This window comes from Vanellus vanellus (genome assembly GCF_965231255.1).
Source record: "Vanellus vanellus genome assembly, chromosome: 2".
NCBI lineage: Eukaryota > Metazoa > Chordata > Aves > Charadriiformes > Charadriidae > Vanellus > Vanellus vanellus.
In genome coordinates, this window is record NC_138906.1 from 51,385,639 (window position 1) to 51,404,594 (window position 18,956).

The 18,956-nt window shown below is 37.8% G+C and overlaps 1 protein-coding gene across 1 annotated transcript in view; it reads right to left on the reverse strand.

Moving 5' to 3' along the window:
* Positions 1-18,956, reverse strand: part of ADCY1 (adenylate cyclase 1) — a gene marked incomplete at both ends in the record, with an annotated part of 153,946 nt that overhangs the window by 22,910 nt on the left and 112,080 nt on the right. Inside the window, 5 exons of the mRNA XM_082479370.1 lie at positions 267-356; positions 4,256-4,340; positions 7,636-7,733; positions 9,185-9,379; positions 13,057-13,212. Coding sequence (XP_082335496.1) covers positions 267-356; positions 4,256-4,340; positions 7,636-7,733; positions 9,185-9,379; positions 13,057-13,212 — 624 coding nt within the window. The remainder of the gene's footprint in view (positions 1-266; positions 357-4,255; positions 4,341-7,635; positions 7,734-9,184; positions 9,380-13,056; positions 13,213-18,956) is intronic.

An 18,956-nucleotide genomic window follows, 5' to 3' on the forward strand; every position in this document is an offset into this window, starting at 1 on the left:
AAAAGTTATATAGGTATTAACTAGGTATTATCTGTGTAATTTGTTCATAGCTTTGTCATTCCTAATTCAACATCCTGACTCAGGGCAGTGAAAGTTCAAATTACAGAAAAGGGGTTTAGTTTTGAAGAAACATGCTCTGCGAGTATGAATAATAAGAATAGGAATTAATCAGATGAGAATATGGTATGTGTTTAATGGATCTATACCAGGTTGTTCTTTAAACAGAATGCTAAACTAAGTCATAAGTACTTGATTTAAATACTCACCACACATCCTTGAGCCACGGAGTATATTAAGATCACAATAAAAATACACAAAATGGTACGAATTTGTATTGTCAGGCACCCTGGAAAACACTAAGGAAGACAAAAAAAGATTTATAGATAAAGACATAAAAATATTTTTTTCAGTGGGGTTATTATTTTATACTCGTCTAAGGGATACAGAAATTTTGCCTGCACTGCAAATTATGAAACAAGCATGCGGTTATTATTGTGTACATGTGTTTTAATGGTAATTGCAGTTTTGGGGTAATAAATCTGAAATTATTATTACTACATATTATTTCTCACTATAATTAAAACTCTTTGAAAGGTTAGTAGGATGTCTGCTCATAATGCAAATAATAAATTAGTACGGCATTTGATTTTGTTCCCATGGGGAGAATACCCAAAGCATCTTTTGCCTTGCAAATTATCAGCTACAAATAGTGATCCAAAGAACATACTGTGGGAGCATAGAATTTTGGAGCGGTATTTGTGTCTTCTGCTATAATAGTCACGTTAAATGCCAGGATGGTTTTAGTTATCAGGACTCATAAAAAATATTGAATTTATGAGAGCAGAAAGAGCAGTAGAGAACAAAAATGCCTGGTGGAATGGAGTCTTGTGAATCTCTTGCTCATCTCCATTTTTACCGTGATTCCATCACTGTGAAGTGTGAAGTGCGAAGTGCTTGCTGCAGTGAGCAAATATGAAGCCAGTGACAGAAGGTGAGAGAGGAAGGATAAGTTTGTCAGGCTGTAGTACTTATTATTTTTCCAGTCATACTGATCTACTCTGGTATCAGGGAAAGCTGTTTTCCTTCTTTGCCCCTTCCATTAAGAATGTTTGGGGCATCTATTATCTACTGGATTCACGGTACATCTTTCAGACCACAGGACTTAGTCCAGTGACTTCAAAGGGCAAGAATAAACTTCAGGAAACAACCAGATTTAAAGAGGGAACAATCCTCTGTCCCTTAAATGAGGGGGCTCAGACTTATCAAGGCTGGATTTGACTTATGATCAAATGAAGCAAGCAAACACCTAATTTTTGGATGAAAGTCACCAGTGCTGAAGAAAAGCTGTTCACTTTATGGATATCATCAACATCAAAAGCATAGCTTCCAGCAGGCAGCAAAGTACGCACAGAAAGGGGCATCTGTGGCCTTGGCACAATAGAAATCATGTTGAAATTCCTCCCCTTCCTTTCACATATGCAAAGACATTACCCCTGTATGTGTGACCACGAATTAAAAGTTTGAGAGAGTTATAGGTGAGTCAACTTCATCTGGGCTGTGAAACATGAGAATACAGCAATTACAGAAGAAACAAAAAGCATGTGTGATCTGCAAATACATTTTCTGGTTTTGGTATGGATTAAGTCCATATTACCAATGTAATATCAATAGTAGATTTATATAAGCATATAAGGACCAGAGTTGATTGGCTACACTAGAAACTGTTAGTCAGCATCAGTAAAATAGATTGGGATACCTGAGGTATATCACCTTTTATAAAACAATGAGCATATTGTAGAATAAAAACCTTGAATTGTAAGAATCTCACATTGAAAAGCTGTGTCTCAACGGATGGGATATAGCAGTATCCAAAATTACACTATGAAAAAGGAGACAGACTATTTCTGCATTTTTTTGATCATTATCATACAGTTCTGGTTGGAAGGGACCTCAAGGGGCCCAACCGTACTGTCTGCCTTAACCCCCAGGGCCATTTCTGCAGAGCTCGTCAGCCCTTAGCCTGTCATTGCAGAGGGTTGCTCCTTCTCAGGGCTTGGACTTTGCATTTATCCATGCTGTATTTCATAAGATTACTGTTGTCTCATTCTGCCAACCTATCTAGGTTCCCCTCGATGGTCATCCTGCCAGTGTGTTGGCTGTTACCCTGAAACTGGAGTCACCTGAAATCTTGACATGAGTATACTCCATGTCCTTCTCCAGGTCGTTGATAAAAATGTTTAACAGGACAGGTCCCAGCATAAATTCCTGTGGTACCCCACTTATTGGCTTCCAGGTACAGTACAACCATAGACTGCTATGCTCTGAATGTGATCATCCAGAGGGTTTTTTACCCATCAAGTTGACCACTCAACTAGACCAAAATCCTATGCACACATGAGGTGGAACATGTGTGTATTCATCCATGTAAATAAAAACCAAAATAATAATTTTGTTTGAAGAAAATTCAGTTTAATTCAGGAAATTCTATTAATTGAGTTTGCAACCGAGTAAGTTAGCTACTGCTTGTTAAAGAGAAAATCCACATAGTTCAAAGATAATGCTGCATGGTTAATAGTGACAAAGCAAAATGCAGATTCAAAGACACATTGCATACACTTTTTATTTTTGTGTGTGGTATGTATATGTTCTAAACATTGACATGCTAGGCTACTGGGTTAAAAAGGAAAATAAACCTTTAAAAGGTAAGGTATGAGACAAGTCTGAATTAAAACTCTGACACTTAAAAGATTGAAACTTCTGACTTTTGGTCATTCTAAGATTGCATTGCTCCTTTATGATAACATAACTTTTTGGGCTTAATTTTCTTTGTTTTCTTTTATTTGTGGAATTTTTATTAACAAAAGAAGTACTGTCAGATCCCCAAAATGCTAGGTAACAGGTACAGTAAAACACTATTAGAGTGGTTTTATGAGTGAGGTATTTGATGCTAAAGCATGGAGAAGTTGAGTCACTTGTCCAGTATAAAATAGCAAATAAGTGCCACAAGACTGATTAAAATAGGGGAACGACCAGTTTATAATTCTATATTCCTTATACATAGCATATTCATTATCTTTTATTTATTATATAAGACAAATTGTCACCAAAAAATTTCAACCTGATATCCTGAGTTTTTAGATTTCTCTATTTTTCTAATGCTGGATTTGATCCTGTGAGGTACTGAACCTCTAGAGGAACCTGGAATAAATTCAAATTCTGTTGACTGCCAAAACAGCTGGAACAAATCTTAAGTTTGCACTAGCCCCAGGGAAATGGCATAAAAAGGAGCAATTTCTTACAAACTTCATCTGTGTGTCTACCGTCCATTGACAGACAACAGATGATAAACTACTGTGCCTTTATGAAACAAGAGATCACCAAAATTACTCCCAAATAATTGTGTAAGTTTATAAATACAGATCTGCTCTGTACCAGAAACTCTGCTAATATACTATTTATGTTTCCATGAAAACAATTACTTTCCTCCTGCCAAAGGGCATTTTTTCTTAACTAAAAATTAGTGTGCGCTAATCAGCAAAGCTGATTAACTGTGTAGGTGTTTTCTCCTGATATTTGTCTGAAAAGACCAAATTTAGCTTAAGCCACTACAGATTTTTTTTGTCAGAAAATTAGTCTGTAGATGCTTTATTCTGGTCCGGCAGAGCTAGTTCTCTCCTACAACAACCACATATCCTTCTGCATCATTACTGTTGTGAAAATGTAATGCAGGAGAATTAATCATTACTAAAAGTTTTGAAAAGGTCAAGTGTTGCGTGTACAAAACATTGTGCTTTACCATCAAAACGGCTGCTGCTTTGGCAGGAAAAGTTTTGAAAACAGAGGGGAAGTTAGCAGGACTTTACACCCAGATACTGGTCAGAATGGAAGGGAGAACTAGTGTGCTCTGTAGTCAGAAAGGAGAAAAAGTCGCGTTAAAGCAGCTGCTTATCTGAGCACTGGAATTATTCGGTAGCTAGTGGTACGTGCTCAGGGAAGATGTAGCAAAAAAGACAAAAAGCATTAATGGCACTGAATGCTACACTGCTGTAACAATTACTCATGTAAAAAGTCCGCTTTCAGGTGAACCATCTTTGGTTTTGAACTGCCTAATACATGACTCGGCAATGAACTTGAAAAGCACATAGATTTGTGACTATGAATCTGTGAAACATGCACTGATGGCTTCATATTCCAAAGGACAAACAAAGCATACCTGCCAAAAGGAAGAACAGTCATAAAATCTTAAATCACTTACTTGTACTCGTGTGACATGTAGGTACATAATACAAGCCACTAGGAAGCATATGCAGAACACCAGGAGAACAAGAACTATGGTACTCCTAGAATCAAAACACAATAGAAGTAAAGCAATGCAACTCAGCAGCAGATGAGAACAAACAGCACAGGGGTCCTTCTGAAACAGATGGATGGTGGAGGATCTCGCCCTCACCCTTGCTGTAATATTAACTGTCGCGGAGGAAATTTCACAGTGAAACGCACTGCTCTCAAGAATAAGAAATCAGTAAATGCTCTTGTATATGGTGCCCATATACTTGCCCTCAGCAAGGAGATCAAAGCACCTCAAAAATTTAACTGTATGGTGTGGCAGGAGAGACACTTCCTAATTGTAGGCTAACGCAGAATATTCAGCATGATGACTCTCTTAAGTGGAGTGGGTAACCCAATTACTTGGCCTTGGCAGCTGTTTAACAGTTACCAGATGCTTTTCCCTTGTAATCTCTCCTCAAAGATTCAGAAATCAGAGGTCAGTCAACTCAGTCACTTATCAAGTCAAATAAAATCAAACCAGGCTGTGATCCCTTGTAATGAAACAAAGAAACTCCTTCCTTTTGGGTCTTCCTTAATGGTCAGAAAAATCTTAGGTTTCACAAAGGTGCTGTAATAATTCTTTTAATTATTAATCTGCCCTCTCCTGATCTTTCAAAATAGGCTTGTTCTTCAAGAGAAGAGGGGTGCAAACCAAGCATTTCCCTCCTTCAGAAAACCTGTGTTATTGGAACACAGCCTCATGGTTGTAAGCAAGCTGGCAAAAAATAAGTCCACCAGTGCTGGGGCTTTGATTTATGCTCAGGGACAGCCTGGCCCCAAGACAGCCATGGAACCAGGGCCGTATGACAGCAGCATAACATGATCTTCACACCTTATTTTCTAGTCTTATGAGAACAACCCAACCAGTCTAGAAGATGTGAGCTGTGGCTGCAGGCATATGTATCTATGTATGATATGTATGTATGTATCTATGCCCTTGACCAGCACTGGGGAAAGATTACTTACATTAAGGTTTCTAACAGTAGAGGAGTGCAATTCTTGTGCTGTAGAATTTCTCAGTATCTGGCTTTGATTTCAAATTCGTGTAACAATTCTCACCAATACATAAACAGTGTATGTGTATCCAGAATGGGGAGGTGACTACAGATGCTGCCAGTGTGGATTCTGAATACAAGTATTAATAGACAGCAGGCTGTCCTGTGCTTTTAGAGAATTGACTTGTATTCAGGATGGTAATATGCTAGAAAAAAATGCAGAGGTTTATTGCAATAGTGTCTTTTAAGGCAGCAACAGCCAACAACTGACACTAGTTCTGAGTCGGACCCTGACAGAGATTTGGGTTGGCACCAGTAACAAAGGGCTACATTGTTTTTTAAAAATAAACCCAGCATAAGACATCAGAAAGGTTCGTCATAGGGGCTTTTAGTGGCTACACTGCATGTGTGCCTCCATACTTGGACAGCTTAGGTTGATAGAAACAGAGCTTTACTTTCAGCAGCTCCATCTGGGGATATAAAATATGTCTTTAGCTGAGAAGCTGTTTTGCTCAGATGATCATAGGAATTGTGAGAATGTCAAGCCCATTGCTTTCTGTGTATTTATGCAGCAACTGGCTTTCTTACAACATTTTTTTGTCTCTAGATTTTGAACCTCCTCCTTGGAATATTGTGATACATGTCAAACACCATTATTATCACTTCTCTCATTATAGTAACACATTAAACTTCTTGTCTTGGCTTTTGCATTCTCTTGTCATACTTATAATTACTTTGGCAATCTAAAGAGCAACTTAAAGCTCCAAGTTCTGTGGGGAGGGGAAATTTTCCAAAGTTTTAGCTCTGTGTCACAGCAAGGGAAGAGCCCGAGAAGGCTAGTAATTTGGTTGCATGAAGCCACCACCAACAGACACTGGGAGAGAGAACTTAAGACCATTCAGTGGGTGGCTTTTCTAACTAACCCAGTGATGAAGCAGTCCATCTTCATGGCCTTCGGTGATCATTTTCTGCTGGTGCTTGTGTGTGTGTGTCAGGTCAGAGCTTAAGCTGAATCTCTGTCCATCTGTTTTTTAAGTGACAGTACTTTTTGGAAAGGTTGCCAACTATCATACCATATGATTCTTGGAAATTCATTATAGTTTCAACCACACTAATACTCTTTGTCTCTCCTTGCTCTAAATTGCCATGTACTGCAGCTGGGCTTTACTTCAGAAGTAGTTGAAAGAGTTCTCAACTATCCTCCAATTAGTCCGCAGAGGTCATTAGTCTGGAAATTAGATGATTTTTGTAAATGACTTTGAATTCTTCAGATGAAAGGTATTATATAACAAATATAAATTATGATTATTAAGTATAAAAGATGTTTCTCAAACTTTCAATTAGAAATAACAGAATATAGGTGTAAGTACTATTCTGACTGGGGATTTGTGAATAGAACAGACCAGAATTTAAAATGGGATTTTCAAAAGCATTATCCTGTTGCCAGTTCTATTCCTGTTGAAATCCTAATAATTAGTAAAAGTGAGTGAAACTTATTTTGCATGTTTTGATATTCTCATCTGAAAAAGCTTATTACTAATCATTTTTATACCTTGAACACAATTACATTTACTTATTGTAACCCCTATTTTTTTATTTAGTAAACATTCACATAGAATTGACAAAAACTGAAATAATCATTAAACTATATCACTCAACAATAGGCATCAGACACCTCCCAAATACATCATAACTATTTGGTTATGTCTGCTTTAGTGCAGTCAAGGTCTGACTGCAACTCATGTAGGAATGGACAAACTATGCACGAGGCAATTTGTGTACTGATAGTATTGATACCAAATACCTTAATGCAGGCTATAAATTTGGTTTGAAAAGCTGGATGAATACTTCAGTACTTAGTTCCCGTTAAGTTCTGTATAGTTTTATCTATGTTGCTATCAATACCTGAAGTACCTCATCCAAAGCCAGCACAAACACATTTAAAAAAGCTGCAACACCTTTGTTTGTAGTGCAGCTAAAGCCTTAAAAAGCTGCAGCACATTACATCTTTAAATAAGTTTAGCAGATTTCAGTGTTTTTGTCTCCTAAGTGCATCCTTCTACCAAAAAGAAAAAAATAAATAAATAGAGAAAACAGGGAAGAAATTGTTTTAAATAAGATAGCAAAATTTGGCTCCTTTGGACAAATGGAAGAGATAACAGATTGAGGGTATACCAACACAGAATCTCCTGTTTGAGAAGATACTGACCTGGGTGCTAATTCCCATTCAAATGACATTAATGTTTTGACCTGTGCAGGATGTTTGAAGATGTTCCACTTGAATTATAATGGCATAAAGACAGAAACTTACTGTGGTATTATTAGAAGGTAGACAAGGCCAAATAAGGCAGCTAGAATTAGTGAGAGAACTACAGCACTGGTGAAGTATTCATCCTGAAGCTGGTGGTACTGTTAAAGAAAGGAACAAATGAAGACAGTGAGCACTTTATACACACCCAGCCACCCACACTTGTTCATTCTCAGTAAGAAAGAACTGTAGCCTAAAATAAAACAAGCCTCTACCCATTTTACAAACACACAAATAATCATTGCTTAATTCACACAAAAAAAAAAAAACAGATGAGGCAAGTCTACACAATGTTTTCCTTTACAGGCTTCTGTTTCAGCTGTTCCTGTAGGCCTAAGCTGTTTAGTTTTCACCCTGTGACTAGTCAAATCTGGGTTGCGCTCAGAGATAAGTTTACCTTTCAGAGCAAAAAAGGATTCAGCCATTTTGAACCAGAAGGAGGTGGCGCTCCCTCCTCTCCACTTATTCTTCACAAAAAAAGGCTAAAAACCTTGGTGCTGCCTTCAAGGAGTCTTGTCACCTCAGCTGCTCAGGACAGTACTCTAATGGGTGGGCTGCAGCTGCTAATGGGCTCAGTTTTGAGCAGTTACTCTCCCTGATTCCACTAAGCCACCATCCTTACAATAGAATACTTTCCAGTGCTTTCTCAGAAAGATCCAAATTTCAATCTCATTTACACCAAAAGACTTTCTTATTTTGAAAGAAACCAATGACAATTGAGTAATACATCACTGTGGAGACTTGAAATCAAAGTTAATGCTCAAAAACTTAAAGAAATTGAGGCCAATGTGGCACACAGCTATCTGACTCGAAACAGTAGTGACATGAAATCTTAGACTACGAGGTGATTTACAGTGGAAAAATAAATGCTACTGCCAAATTAATCCAAAATCATACCACTTTTGCTTTTTCAAAAACATAAACCAAAGGTTTTTTAAGTTTTTTTTTTTTTTTTTTTCCAAGTAAAACAATTTGTATTTACAAACAAAATCCGTTTGAGGTAGGAACAAACAGCTCTTATTTGTCAGTTTATACGCATGCTTATAAGTCTGGAGTAAGTCCGCTGCTTTCAGCAGAGTCACACTGGCAAAAGATCACAACCTTGCCCAGTGATATGAGATTTTTTTATATCTTCTAGGTTTGATGAGATCAATACTTATTAGGCTACTATGCAGAGGGAAGCATCCTCCTGTCATTAATGCTTCTCCAGAGCAGAGGAGTCAGTAGGCAGACACATTGCCACAGGACAGCGTCAAACAGGTGATGCAGTTCAGGTGGTTTGGAGAAGCGAAAGGAAGGACAGAACACAGGATATGTAACTATCTGGGGGAGGATCATGATGAGTAGCAAGATACTGATCTTTCTTTTTATCCCCTCCAAGTGCTTCCCAAGAAAATGGAGATAATGCCTCCCTCTTAACTGAGAGACAGTCCAGAGGATTATTTAAAGATACTGAGTAGAATTTAAATATTGTCTAAAACCAAACAAAACCCCCAATGATAGCTGGCTCATGGTCAATGAAATCAGTAAAAATAATTAAGAAAACCCTTACTTTATTTTCACGCTCAATTTGCTTATACTTCAGGGTAATGAAGTTCAAGTCAGCCATCTCGGACTCAGTTTGCCGGGCCTCTATCAAACGGCTGATGTATCTGTTTACTCGAGTTCCTGGAGTGTTGTATACAACATTAGTAGAAAAAGAGGAACGATTCCTGAGTTTTTCAGAGGCTGTCCTTAACGCTCTTCTCTGTAGCACAGATGAAGAAAGAAGCACAGATATTAACAACATTGACATTTTTCATTGCTGTTCATATTATCCCAAGCTCACAGCCAGGAAGAGGAATTCATTAAGCAGTGCAACTACAAAAGACAGAGATTTTATCTCCGTGTGATTGCCATCTTTTAAAAACTCCTTAGCTGGAATCCAAATCTCATTAAAATCAATGAGAAAACCCCCACTGTATTCCAGGATTTCAATCCTCGTCTGCAGAAATTGTCTCCACGTACTGCTCTGACACTTCTCTGCCTCTGAGGAAATAATCAGTTTGACCCCAACCAGTGTGACTTTACCTAGAAAAATAATTAGATTTTTTTTCTTGATGGAAGACATGGAGCTCTGGATATCTTGAAGATAAGATAACCAGCTTTTCATGATACAAGAAAAGTCCTACTGTCCAAGACTGTTTAGGTAACAATATACATTTTGAAAAGATGATTTTCCTTAACCTCTTGCACAATGACCATATGTGACTTCAGAGGGTCTGAAATCTCAAGTGTTCCTATCTTTAACTCACCCAAGCAGCTCTCTTGTTAAGATCTCTTAGGTATGCCTTAAGTGCACTTGCAGATCCAGATGGAGCAGTCCAATAAATTATCAGAGCTAATCTGTGCCTCACTGGGGTTAATTCTTCCATGGCTGAGATAGCACAACTGACAAGATGATCCCTCTTAGTCCTTTTCAGTGCAAAAGATTTATCACAGAGTCTATCTGAAAGGGATTTTAGACAATCTGTCTCACTTTTCACAGAGAGCACTTTGAAGATGGTGAGCAGCATCTCAGCCACGGTGGCGGTAACCTTCAGTTGAGGGCACTGTAATCTAAACCATTATGGCTAGATCTGCACTAGTATGACTGCCCGTGCCCCAGCACACTGAAAGGATCAGGGCCTTCACAAAATGCTCTTGTAGATGCAGCATTTTTTAAACACAGAGTGAGAAAGATGTAGGCCAATCTTGTAAAAGAAAAAAACAGTCACCTAATGGTGACATTGAGGCAGGAAGAGAAAAACATCAACCTAACATCCTTTTCCCCTCAAAAGGGGTCAAGCCTTACTTTTCAGAAGAGTTTTGACAACCAAGCTGAGGCAAGTGGTACTCTTTTTATCCAGCTAAAAGAATGCTTTTTTTACCCAACATCTGCAGAGTTCAGGAAGACAATTCAAAACATTATGAAACGACAAGTCTGCTCAGGGACAAGGACGATGTTGGCTCGGGATATAACCAGTATAGTCTGTCAGCAAGGTGTTACAAAAGCACACAAAAATTCTCTCTTCAGAGCAGTCAGTACTTAATAGCCCACTATTTAAAGGGTATACTACAAAATATCCTTTTAAACCAGATGGTAAAAAGAGGTGGCAATCGCTATTTAACTAATTCTGCAAGAATGAGAGTTTCCTGTCTTATTCCAGAAAAAGTAGTTGTCATGAGCTCCTCATCAGCGAACAAACGGTGTACCACAGCAGTTCACTAGCTTACATAGCTTATATGTATATTACACCTGAATACTTATGAACAATGGGAAGGGTTAACTGCTACTAATACTTTAGTTTTCTGATTGAAAAGAAGAATGGCCCTTAGCAAAGATAAAATAACTTTCCAAGTCCTGCTTTGCTGACTTTATATGTAGAGCAGGTTATATCACCATCAAACAATTCTGAGGCTACTTCAAATGTTTTTCTTCAATCAATCAGATCCCATTACTTTTTGTCTGTGGTGTAAGAACTAATTCTTTCAACATGAAAAATAATCTTGTGGACATACATGGATTAGAGCTTTCAAATCCGATTTTCTGGGTTCTGTTAGCCATAATAGAAATCTTAAATTGCCAGCCAAACTACTATTCTAAATGTTTCTAAACAGAGATAAAGTTGTTGTCTTGCAGAAGACATTTGTCCCACAAGTTTGTAGGGAAACTGAGTGCTTTTAGGAATATTGTCAGGAATATACAATTTTGCTCTTCATAAACAACATTTAGTTAGCATATGTTAGCAGTGGAAAAAAAAAAATCCCTTTTGGGGGATTTTTTATAATCCAAATTTAAGGCTATAGCATAATAATCAGCATGCTTCTTTGCTTTAAAATCTGGACTGAGGGTAGGCGATAGGAGTTATTCTGATATATGGAATAAATTATATTATCTATTCTGCCATTTTGAAATAGGGTCAAAGTTACTGTGCTTAACCCAAATAGCCGTTGCTATACAGAAAATTATTTTCACTAGGACTCTTATTTTTATCTCTATTATTGTTTCACACAGTAGACTTACATTATGTCGTATATGTGACCAAGATCCAGTATTTATATTTCTCAGAAATCAAATAAATAAATACATGCTACAGTAATGTACTGGATTCAAAGCCTTTACAGCCATAGCTTGTTTTACACGATTTGAGGACTGATATCTCTGAAGAAGCCCTGCATTGCAACAGTGTGTTTATATTAGAATCATGTATCATGCTCAACGAGAAACGTTATGTATTAGGTACAAAAGCTCAGAACAACTGGTTCGGTTAAAGACAGCATTGTAGAACTTCACTGCAAATGTTTTGACGTGAGAAAATTTTCATCAGATCCCTAGCAACCCCATATTGGGATTTTCTGTGTATACTACCATATTTATACATATATATATACACAAGACACATTGTAAAGTATTGCATATGCTTCAAAGAATGTGTGAGTTACTTTTTTTAAATACTCAAAGAACAGTACTAATTCACAATTGGGTGGCCAATTTAAAAATCAAATCTGGAGTTTCTGATAGTCTTCACTGAAACCTTTTCTAAATGAGCTAACAGACTTTTCTCCCCTTTTCCCACAGAAGAAACCCAAGCACATGGAAAATCCAAAATATAGAAGTTAGAATTTTTTCTGAAAGTAAGGTTTTGACTGAAACTTCAATAAAACTATATTATTAAAAAAAAAAAAAGGTGGAGCAATCAGTGAAGATGAAATAGTTATTCCAATGCACACATGCCCTGCTTTGGAGCGCTGGTGGAGTGACCTATGTAATATTGCCACCTGCTGGAAAAGAAAATGGAATGAGCAACTCTTCAAAAGTGTGTTTCTCCATCAATTTCTGGGTAGATCCACACACAGAAAAGGAATTAAACCAGGCTACTAGTATGTAAAGCAATTTTGAGTTATGGCATTACAAGCCATTCAAGAAAGCAGTATTCCTAGTTGTATTAGGGACTTTTGTATTCAGGATTTCTATTACGGACTAAGAGGTCTTTTGGCTAATCAGTTGCTTTCATTTTTTAGAGAATCATCTAGAGATACAAAATTATTCTGTTATTTTGCATTTGCTGCAGTCAGCTTCAGACTGTGATGGACTCATGATGCAAAGGAACAGCTCTTGGCAGAGAAGCCTCAGAAACTCAGAAACTTCCTGTGAAGGAAGCCCTTAATAGAAGCCACATAGGCCACCTGTGCTGGCTTGTTCAAGAGGAGCTTCGAATTAGAGGCCTGTTATAATTAAGTTTTGTCTTTACTGGGAGAAGGCTGTGGGCTTTAGATAGCTCTGGCTCCAGCAGGAACACCAGGAACTCCTCCATCTGTTGGTCAGGTCACTCTATATGTTCTCAGAGCAGGTTTGCTTGATGCAGCCCTGGAACCAATGCCCAAAGACCCCACATGGATTACCTTATCATCATCCTCACATGTCATGACATTGGAGAAAGGGATCTCCGCTTTGAACATCTTACGACAGTGCATGAGCTGAACAAGCAGGTAGCAGACTGTCTTGAACTTCATCCTTTTGGCAGGCTTAATGTCTGAGAGAATCAGTCCAGGAAATATCTGTTGGTCAGAAAAATAATATTTATAACTGTATCATTATATTCCCATGCAGACATGCATACGTGCAGACATTTACACCATCTAGTGGTCAGAACAAAGCAATATTCTAATCAAGAAGCAATACATTTTGATAAACATCATATATTTGCAGATGAAGATTACTCCATCTTATTTAACCTCAGACATAAAGCATCTATTTAATAGACAGTAATTAAATACATACTTAACATCTTTGGAACTGTTTTCTACATAGAAATGTAGACTATAAAAAAAAATATCTATTAACGACAAACTCATAAAAGAGGCAATATTTGTATTTCTTTTACCTTAAAATAAATTCTAGAAAAATACAGGAAAAAATAAGGAGGAAATTAGCATTTTTATAAATTGATGTTAAAAAATATAATTTCGGTCTTATTTCCTCATTTTGTTACTTCAGTCACTGGTAAGCCCATTAAAATAAGAAGAGGATAGATTTTGCTTTAAAGATACACTTTTAGATATGTCCTAAAAGGAGGCTGTGAGGCACTGGGGTTATATCTTACATCTTATTTCTTCAAAGCAAGAAGTGTTATATCACAGAAAAATATTCTCAAAGAGTTGGGTATAATCTATTCCTTTTACCATGGAGCTCCCAGTTCAGCAAGGACAAATATTTTCTTGGTTAACTTTTAAGCATGTATTTCACTCTTCCTGACATTAGTAAACCCCTAGCACATGTTCAGATGTGTTCACAGATCAGAATAAGAGCGATCCTTTATTCTACCCTCAGTATTTATACCAATCTTATCCATGCTTCTGGCATGTGGAATGTGTAAAGCAGTGTTCATGGGAAACGTGGAAGGACCCCATGCCACAAAAGTATGGGAATTTAAGCTTATAGAATTAATATTTTCTGGAACAGCAAAATAAAGAAGCACAGAGGATTTGGTCCTCGTGTTCCTAGGTACAAAAGACAGAGCAAATCATACTCCAAAAACTTTATTCAAATGCTCTAAAACCTACAAATGGCACCGAGGATTTGCTGTCCAGTCTTCACAATACTATGGTTTACTAAAGCAGTTTACGTCATTACTTCAGTGATCAAGGAATGAAGAAGGAATTAAACTGGAAGCATTAGTTTAATGCATGTTTTCATGGGTACCTAAATTTAGACGGACAGGGCAAATGATTGCTTATATTCTCAATGGTATCTCAGGTATTGGTTTGCTATGCTGTTTAACACATACAGCTATGCACTTGCATTTTCTGGAGACTCAAGGGTACCTCCTATTGATCTACCAATACTCTATTTAGTCAGTTACACTGTGGCTATGAAACATAAAAGTTACTTGTGTATAAATATTTGCACATTTTTTATTAGCAGATGGCTATGTTACAAACACGAGACATGTTTCAAACGTGGAAAGGTGCCTAGATATGCACATGTGCTTTATGGTGCACTAAAAGGCCGACTGAAGCCAGCTAGCATCACCAGCACTGTACTGCATCGTCATCAGCTGGAATCTAAGAGGACAGTAGTGTATCTCGTGTGTAATGACTTGTATAAGTGATAGCTTAACAAAAGTCTCCGTGAAGAGATTCCCAATATGAACCCTTTCTTTTGAGGGCTTTCTGGCATAAGACTTACTTCTGCATTGCAATAACCACATAGAAGATGCCGTACAAGAATATTCACATACTAATCATCCTTTAGGTATTCCTAAGGACACCAAGTAGATAGTAGTTAGGCTTGAGTATGGCAGATATGATCAGCTTTTAAGCTACCATTCCCAACAGCTAAAACATACTTTTTGGACAGGTATCCACTTACAAATTTTCCTAACGTAGCCATGATTCCTCTAGAAGTACTCAGTTTCCCTATCAACCTTTTGATACAACAGAAATGACCAACTTTCTTGAAACTCCCTCCAGTTTTGCATTTTGTTGCCTTTTTTTTTTTTTTTTTTTAAGACCCAGAGATAAAAAGGAAATACACCGACATTTACAGGCTGACCATAGCAGTAGTCAGAGAGAAGGCAGAGCCAGACCCATCCCAAAAATGCTCAGAAAAAGCACAACAGGCAATGAACATAGGCTGGACCAAGGGAAAATTATATTCGATACAAAGAACAGAAGTTTTAACTGAGTATGGTCATGAGCTGGAGCAGGCTGCCCAGAGAGGCTGCTGAATGTCCAGCCAGGGAAACACTCAGCTCTCACTCAGAAGTGTTGCCTTGAGCAACCTGCAATTTCAAAAGTGGTTCTAACTGCGAAGCTGGTCCTGCTTTGAGGAGGGAGGTCGACCACATGACCTCCAAAGGCCCCATCCAAATTCAGCTGTTGTGCGATGCTATGAAAATGTGTGGAAGGCATATAGCTGCTATTCCTCATGGCTGGCCTAGAACCTAACCACTCAAAGGACATTGCAATACGCACAAGTAGGGCACACTGGCAGTTCTCAGATCATGTATAATTTTATATATAGCTCTTCTGTTGGTTTTTTTTGTTTGTTTTTGTTTTTGTTTATTTTTAATCTAATGGTTGCAAGACAAACAGATTCTGCACTGGGACTGAGGATTTTCCATTCTACTATTATATATAAATAATATAAAAAACACAAAGGAATTCTCTCCCACTTTCATCTCAGAAATCATGTCCCTTTTTTATTATTACTTTTATGTGAGAACCACACTTTTGACACAGTGAACTTCCGAGTGGAATAATCAAGTAATCTCACCTTCTGCTGTAAGACTCTGATAAGGGCAAGAAATGCAGTACAGTCTGGTAAAACAGACTTAAAAAAAAACAAACCAAAACAAAAAATCCAACCCCAACATCTTCCACTCTGCCTTTTCTCTGAACTTGCTCCAGGCCAGCGTTACAGGCTAGACTGCAGCATTCTCATTCCAGCTCTTTTTGTCAATGCATTTTACTTTCACACTTCTTTTTGACCCTCAGGATCATCTCTTACTCTGTTCACTGTTCATTTGCTTCATAATAAGGAAAGGTTGGTTATTTGTTGCAACGCAGCTGGCAAATAAGGTTAAGAGCTGGGATTTTCTAATAGAGCACTCTGAAAGCAACCAGACTATCTACAGCTTTGTGGCTGTCTTTAAGTATGCAGAAAACAAACAAGCACTGATTAAAATTCTGGGAAAACACCCCAGTGTTTGAATCTCATGTAATACTCTGGTAAGGGATTCACTAGTGCTTATCTAGGATTCTCAGAAACAGCACCAGGCTGTTGTTCCCCTGACTATATTCAACCACAGTGCTTAAAATGGCATGGGAAAGAAGATACTAATGACATTGAAAACACATTTGCAGAAACCATAAATGCTGTAGCACTATGTCTGTCTGTGCTTCCTATCTTCAGGCAGGCAGGACCATGATTCTTGATAGTAGTGTTTGTTCCACTTCTATCTGAAAGCTATTTTGTCCTGAGATAGATGAACAAATCTTATTTGATTTTTTTCTTCTTACAGTTAAAATCATCGGGCATTTGATTTTCCGTCCTTTTCTACTGCTTTTATGATACATTTTGCTTGTCACACCTCAGCTGTCTGTCAGGGAAGTATATTAGTGATTTTTACCAGCAAATAATACAGCTTCTAAGACTTTTAACATTGAGAATGGCGTGGCCACTTTCTTGACAGAGGTGTAGGAAAAGTTTTTAGCAGCTGTGAAGACTAAAACAATCTCTAGGAGATCAATAACAGAAAAAATCTTATATCAGTGCCCTATGGTTCTCCCTTCTGCAGATTGTACATTTCTGAAGGAAGAAAAAGAAGAGAGGAGAACGACGTTAGAGCACATAACTAATTCCACCATGGCTGACAGCCCAAGCCGCGGGCTGTCACATTGACGATGATGCACTAGCGGCTTCACCGCGACTGCAGAAACAATCCTGAAGATGTAGAGCAACACGCTCTGCAACGCAAGCATCATTCCTCTGTCTGTATTTCCTGGGTGGTAACACAAGCAGTCTACTGCCAGTGTCAGGGTGTGTATGTTCCAGTAACTTGTGCAACGCAAAGTCTCAGGCACAGATCTGCCCCTGTCCAGATACAAGCTAGAGCTTCCATCAGAAGGCTATATGTGTGTCTGTTAAATCAGATCTGCTAAGGTATATCTGAGGTGTTAAAGCCTGAAATGCCCAAGTTATGCATTCAGATCTGCAGTTAAGTCCCTTGGTAGGAGCTGTCAGCCACTGAGAGCCAAGACCACCCTGGACTCTCCCAGGCATGGCAGCAGTGGTAGCTGCAGGTAGTCATCAATTTGAAAGCAGGAATCATCAGCGTGTGCCCAGCTATGGACTCAGATTCCTAACTTGAGGCATTTCAAATTAGAACAATTTTGTCAAACGCATTTTTGCTTGCTATGTGCTAGCAAAGGAGAGAGTTTGTCTGAGTAGCTGGAAAAGTTTTCACATGCCCTGCATTAACTGTAAAGCACTCTTCTTCTGTTACTACTTAGAGTTTAGGAGTCAGAGCTGTAGCACTCCATAAGGGCCGGTAAGCATATGGTCGCTGAAGTAAAAATATCCTTAGAGTTCTGTCAAGAAAGCTGACAACTTACAATGACCATGAAAACTTTCTTGAGCCAAAATGGACTGGATATTTTTAGAAGAGTCAGATGCAAAAAAAATCCTAGGGAGCCGCTAGCCATATGGATGGATTTATTGTGCTGTAAGTGCTCTGTGGAAAACACAAATATTACAGGTTTGGGAAAAAAAGGAGAATCTGAGAACAGTATGGCATGTTTGCATAGACCTAACCAGAATGATTAAATCAAATTAACTTTGCAGAGAAGGAAATTTTCTACAAATATAGATGGAAATTCAATTTGAATGGCAATAAAATATTAAAAAGAATTAAGTGCAGTAATTTGAGACCTATCATTTCACTCAGTTTAGTTTTTTCCTTCTGTAGCCTTCGTTTTCTTTTGTTATTCACACAATGATGCCAAGATGACATCTTTTATTCAGGTCACACAAAATCCAATAACCTGCTATCAAAAATCCTAGTAATAAATGGATTATATACATCGAATTGCTTCACTTTAAAAAGTTAGATGAAAGTATTATTAAGACATGATAGAAAGCATCCAAGAGTGTACATGAGTGGTAATACTTGTGAAACATGCTAAGAATGATTCACAGTTAAAAGTGATTCACCAATAAGGTCAAAAGGCAAGCACATATAGTTAGTACGTTGTATTTCACAAAGCATGAATATATGTTGTTTTCTCTGTGCTATATTGCATAAAGTTCATTCCACGCTAGGGGAAAAAAAAAAAAAAAAAATCAACAAATCGGGCATAGGCAAGACATAAGCAGACAAAACCTGTTGGTTGTTGGTGGAAAGATATGGCGCCTAGTAATTTATTTTAACATAGAAGACAGATCATCTGCTTCATGCAACAAAGCAATGCTGATTAATAGTAAAGGAGGATGTTGTACTCCAAGGCAAAAACCACTGCCTTTTCAAGCAGCAGAGAGATAGGAAATTTGTTTATTTTCCTGTTACTCCTTGGTGACAGGACTGCAACGTAGGAAGTTTAAAATCACATCTGTTTATGCTAGATGAAACAACATATGAAAGTGATGTGACAGCCTTTGCCACTTTTCTTGCAGCTATTGTCATGCAAGTTAGAATGAATCTCAGGTTGCTGAATTTCTGCCTATTCGATAATGAGTCAAAAGAAATTAACTGATCAACCTTTTGAGCTGTTAAATCTATCTTGCAGTTCACAATAAATTA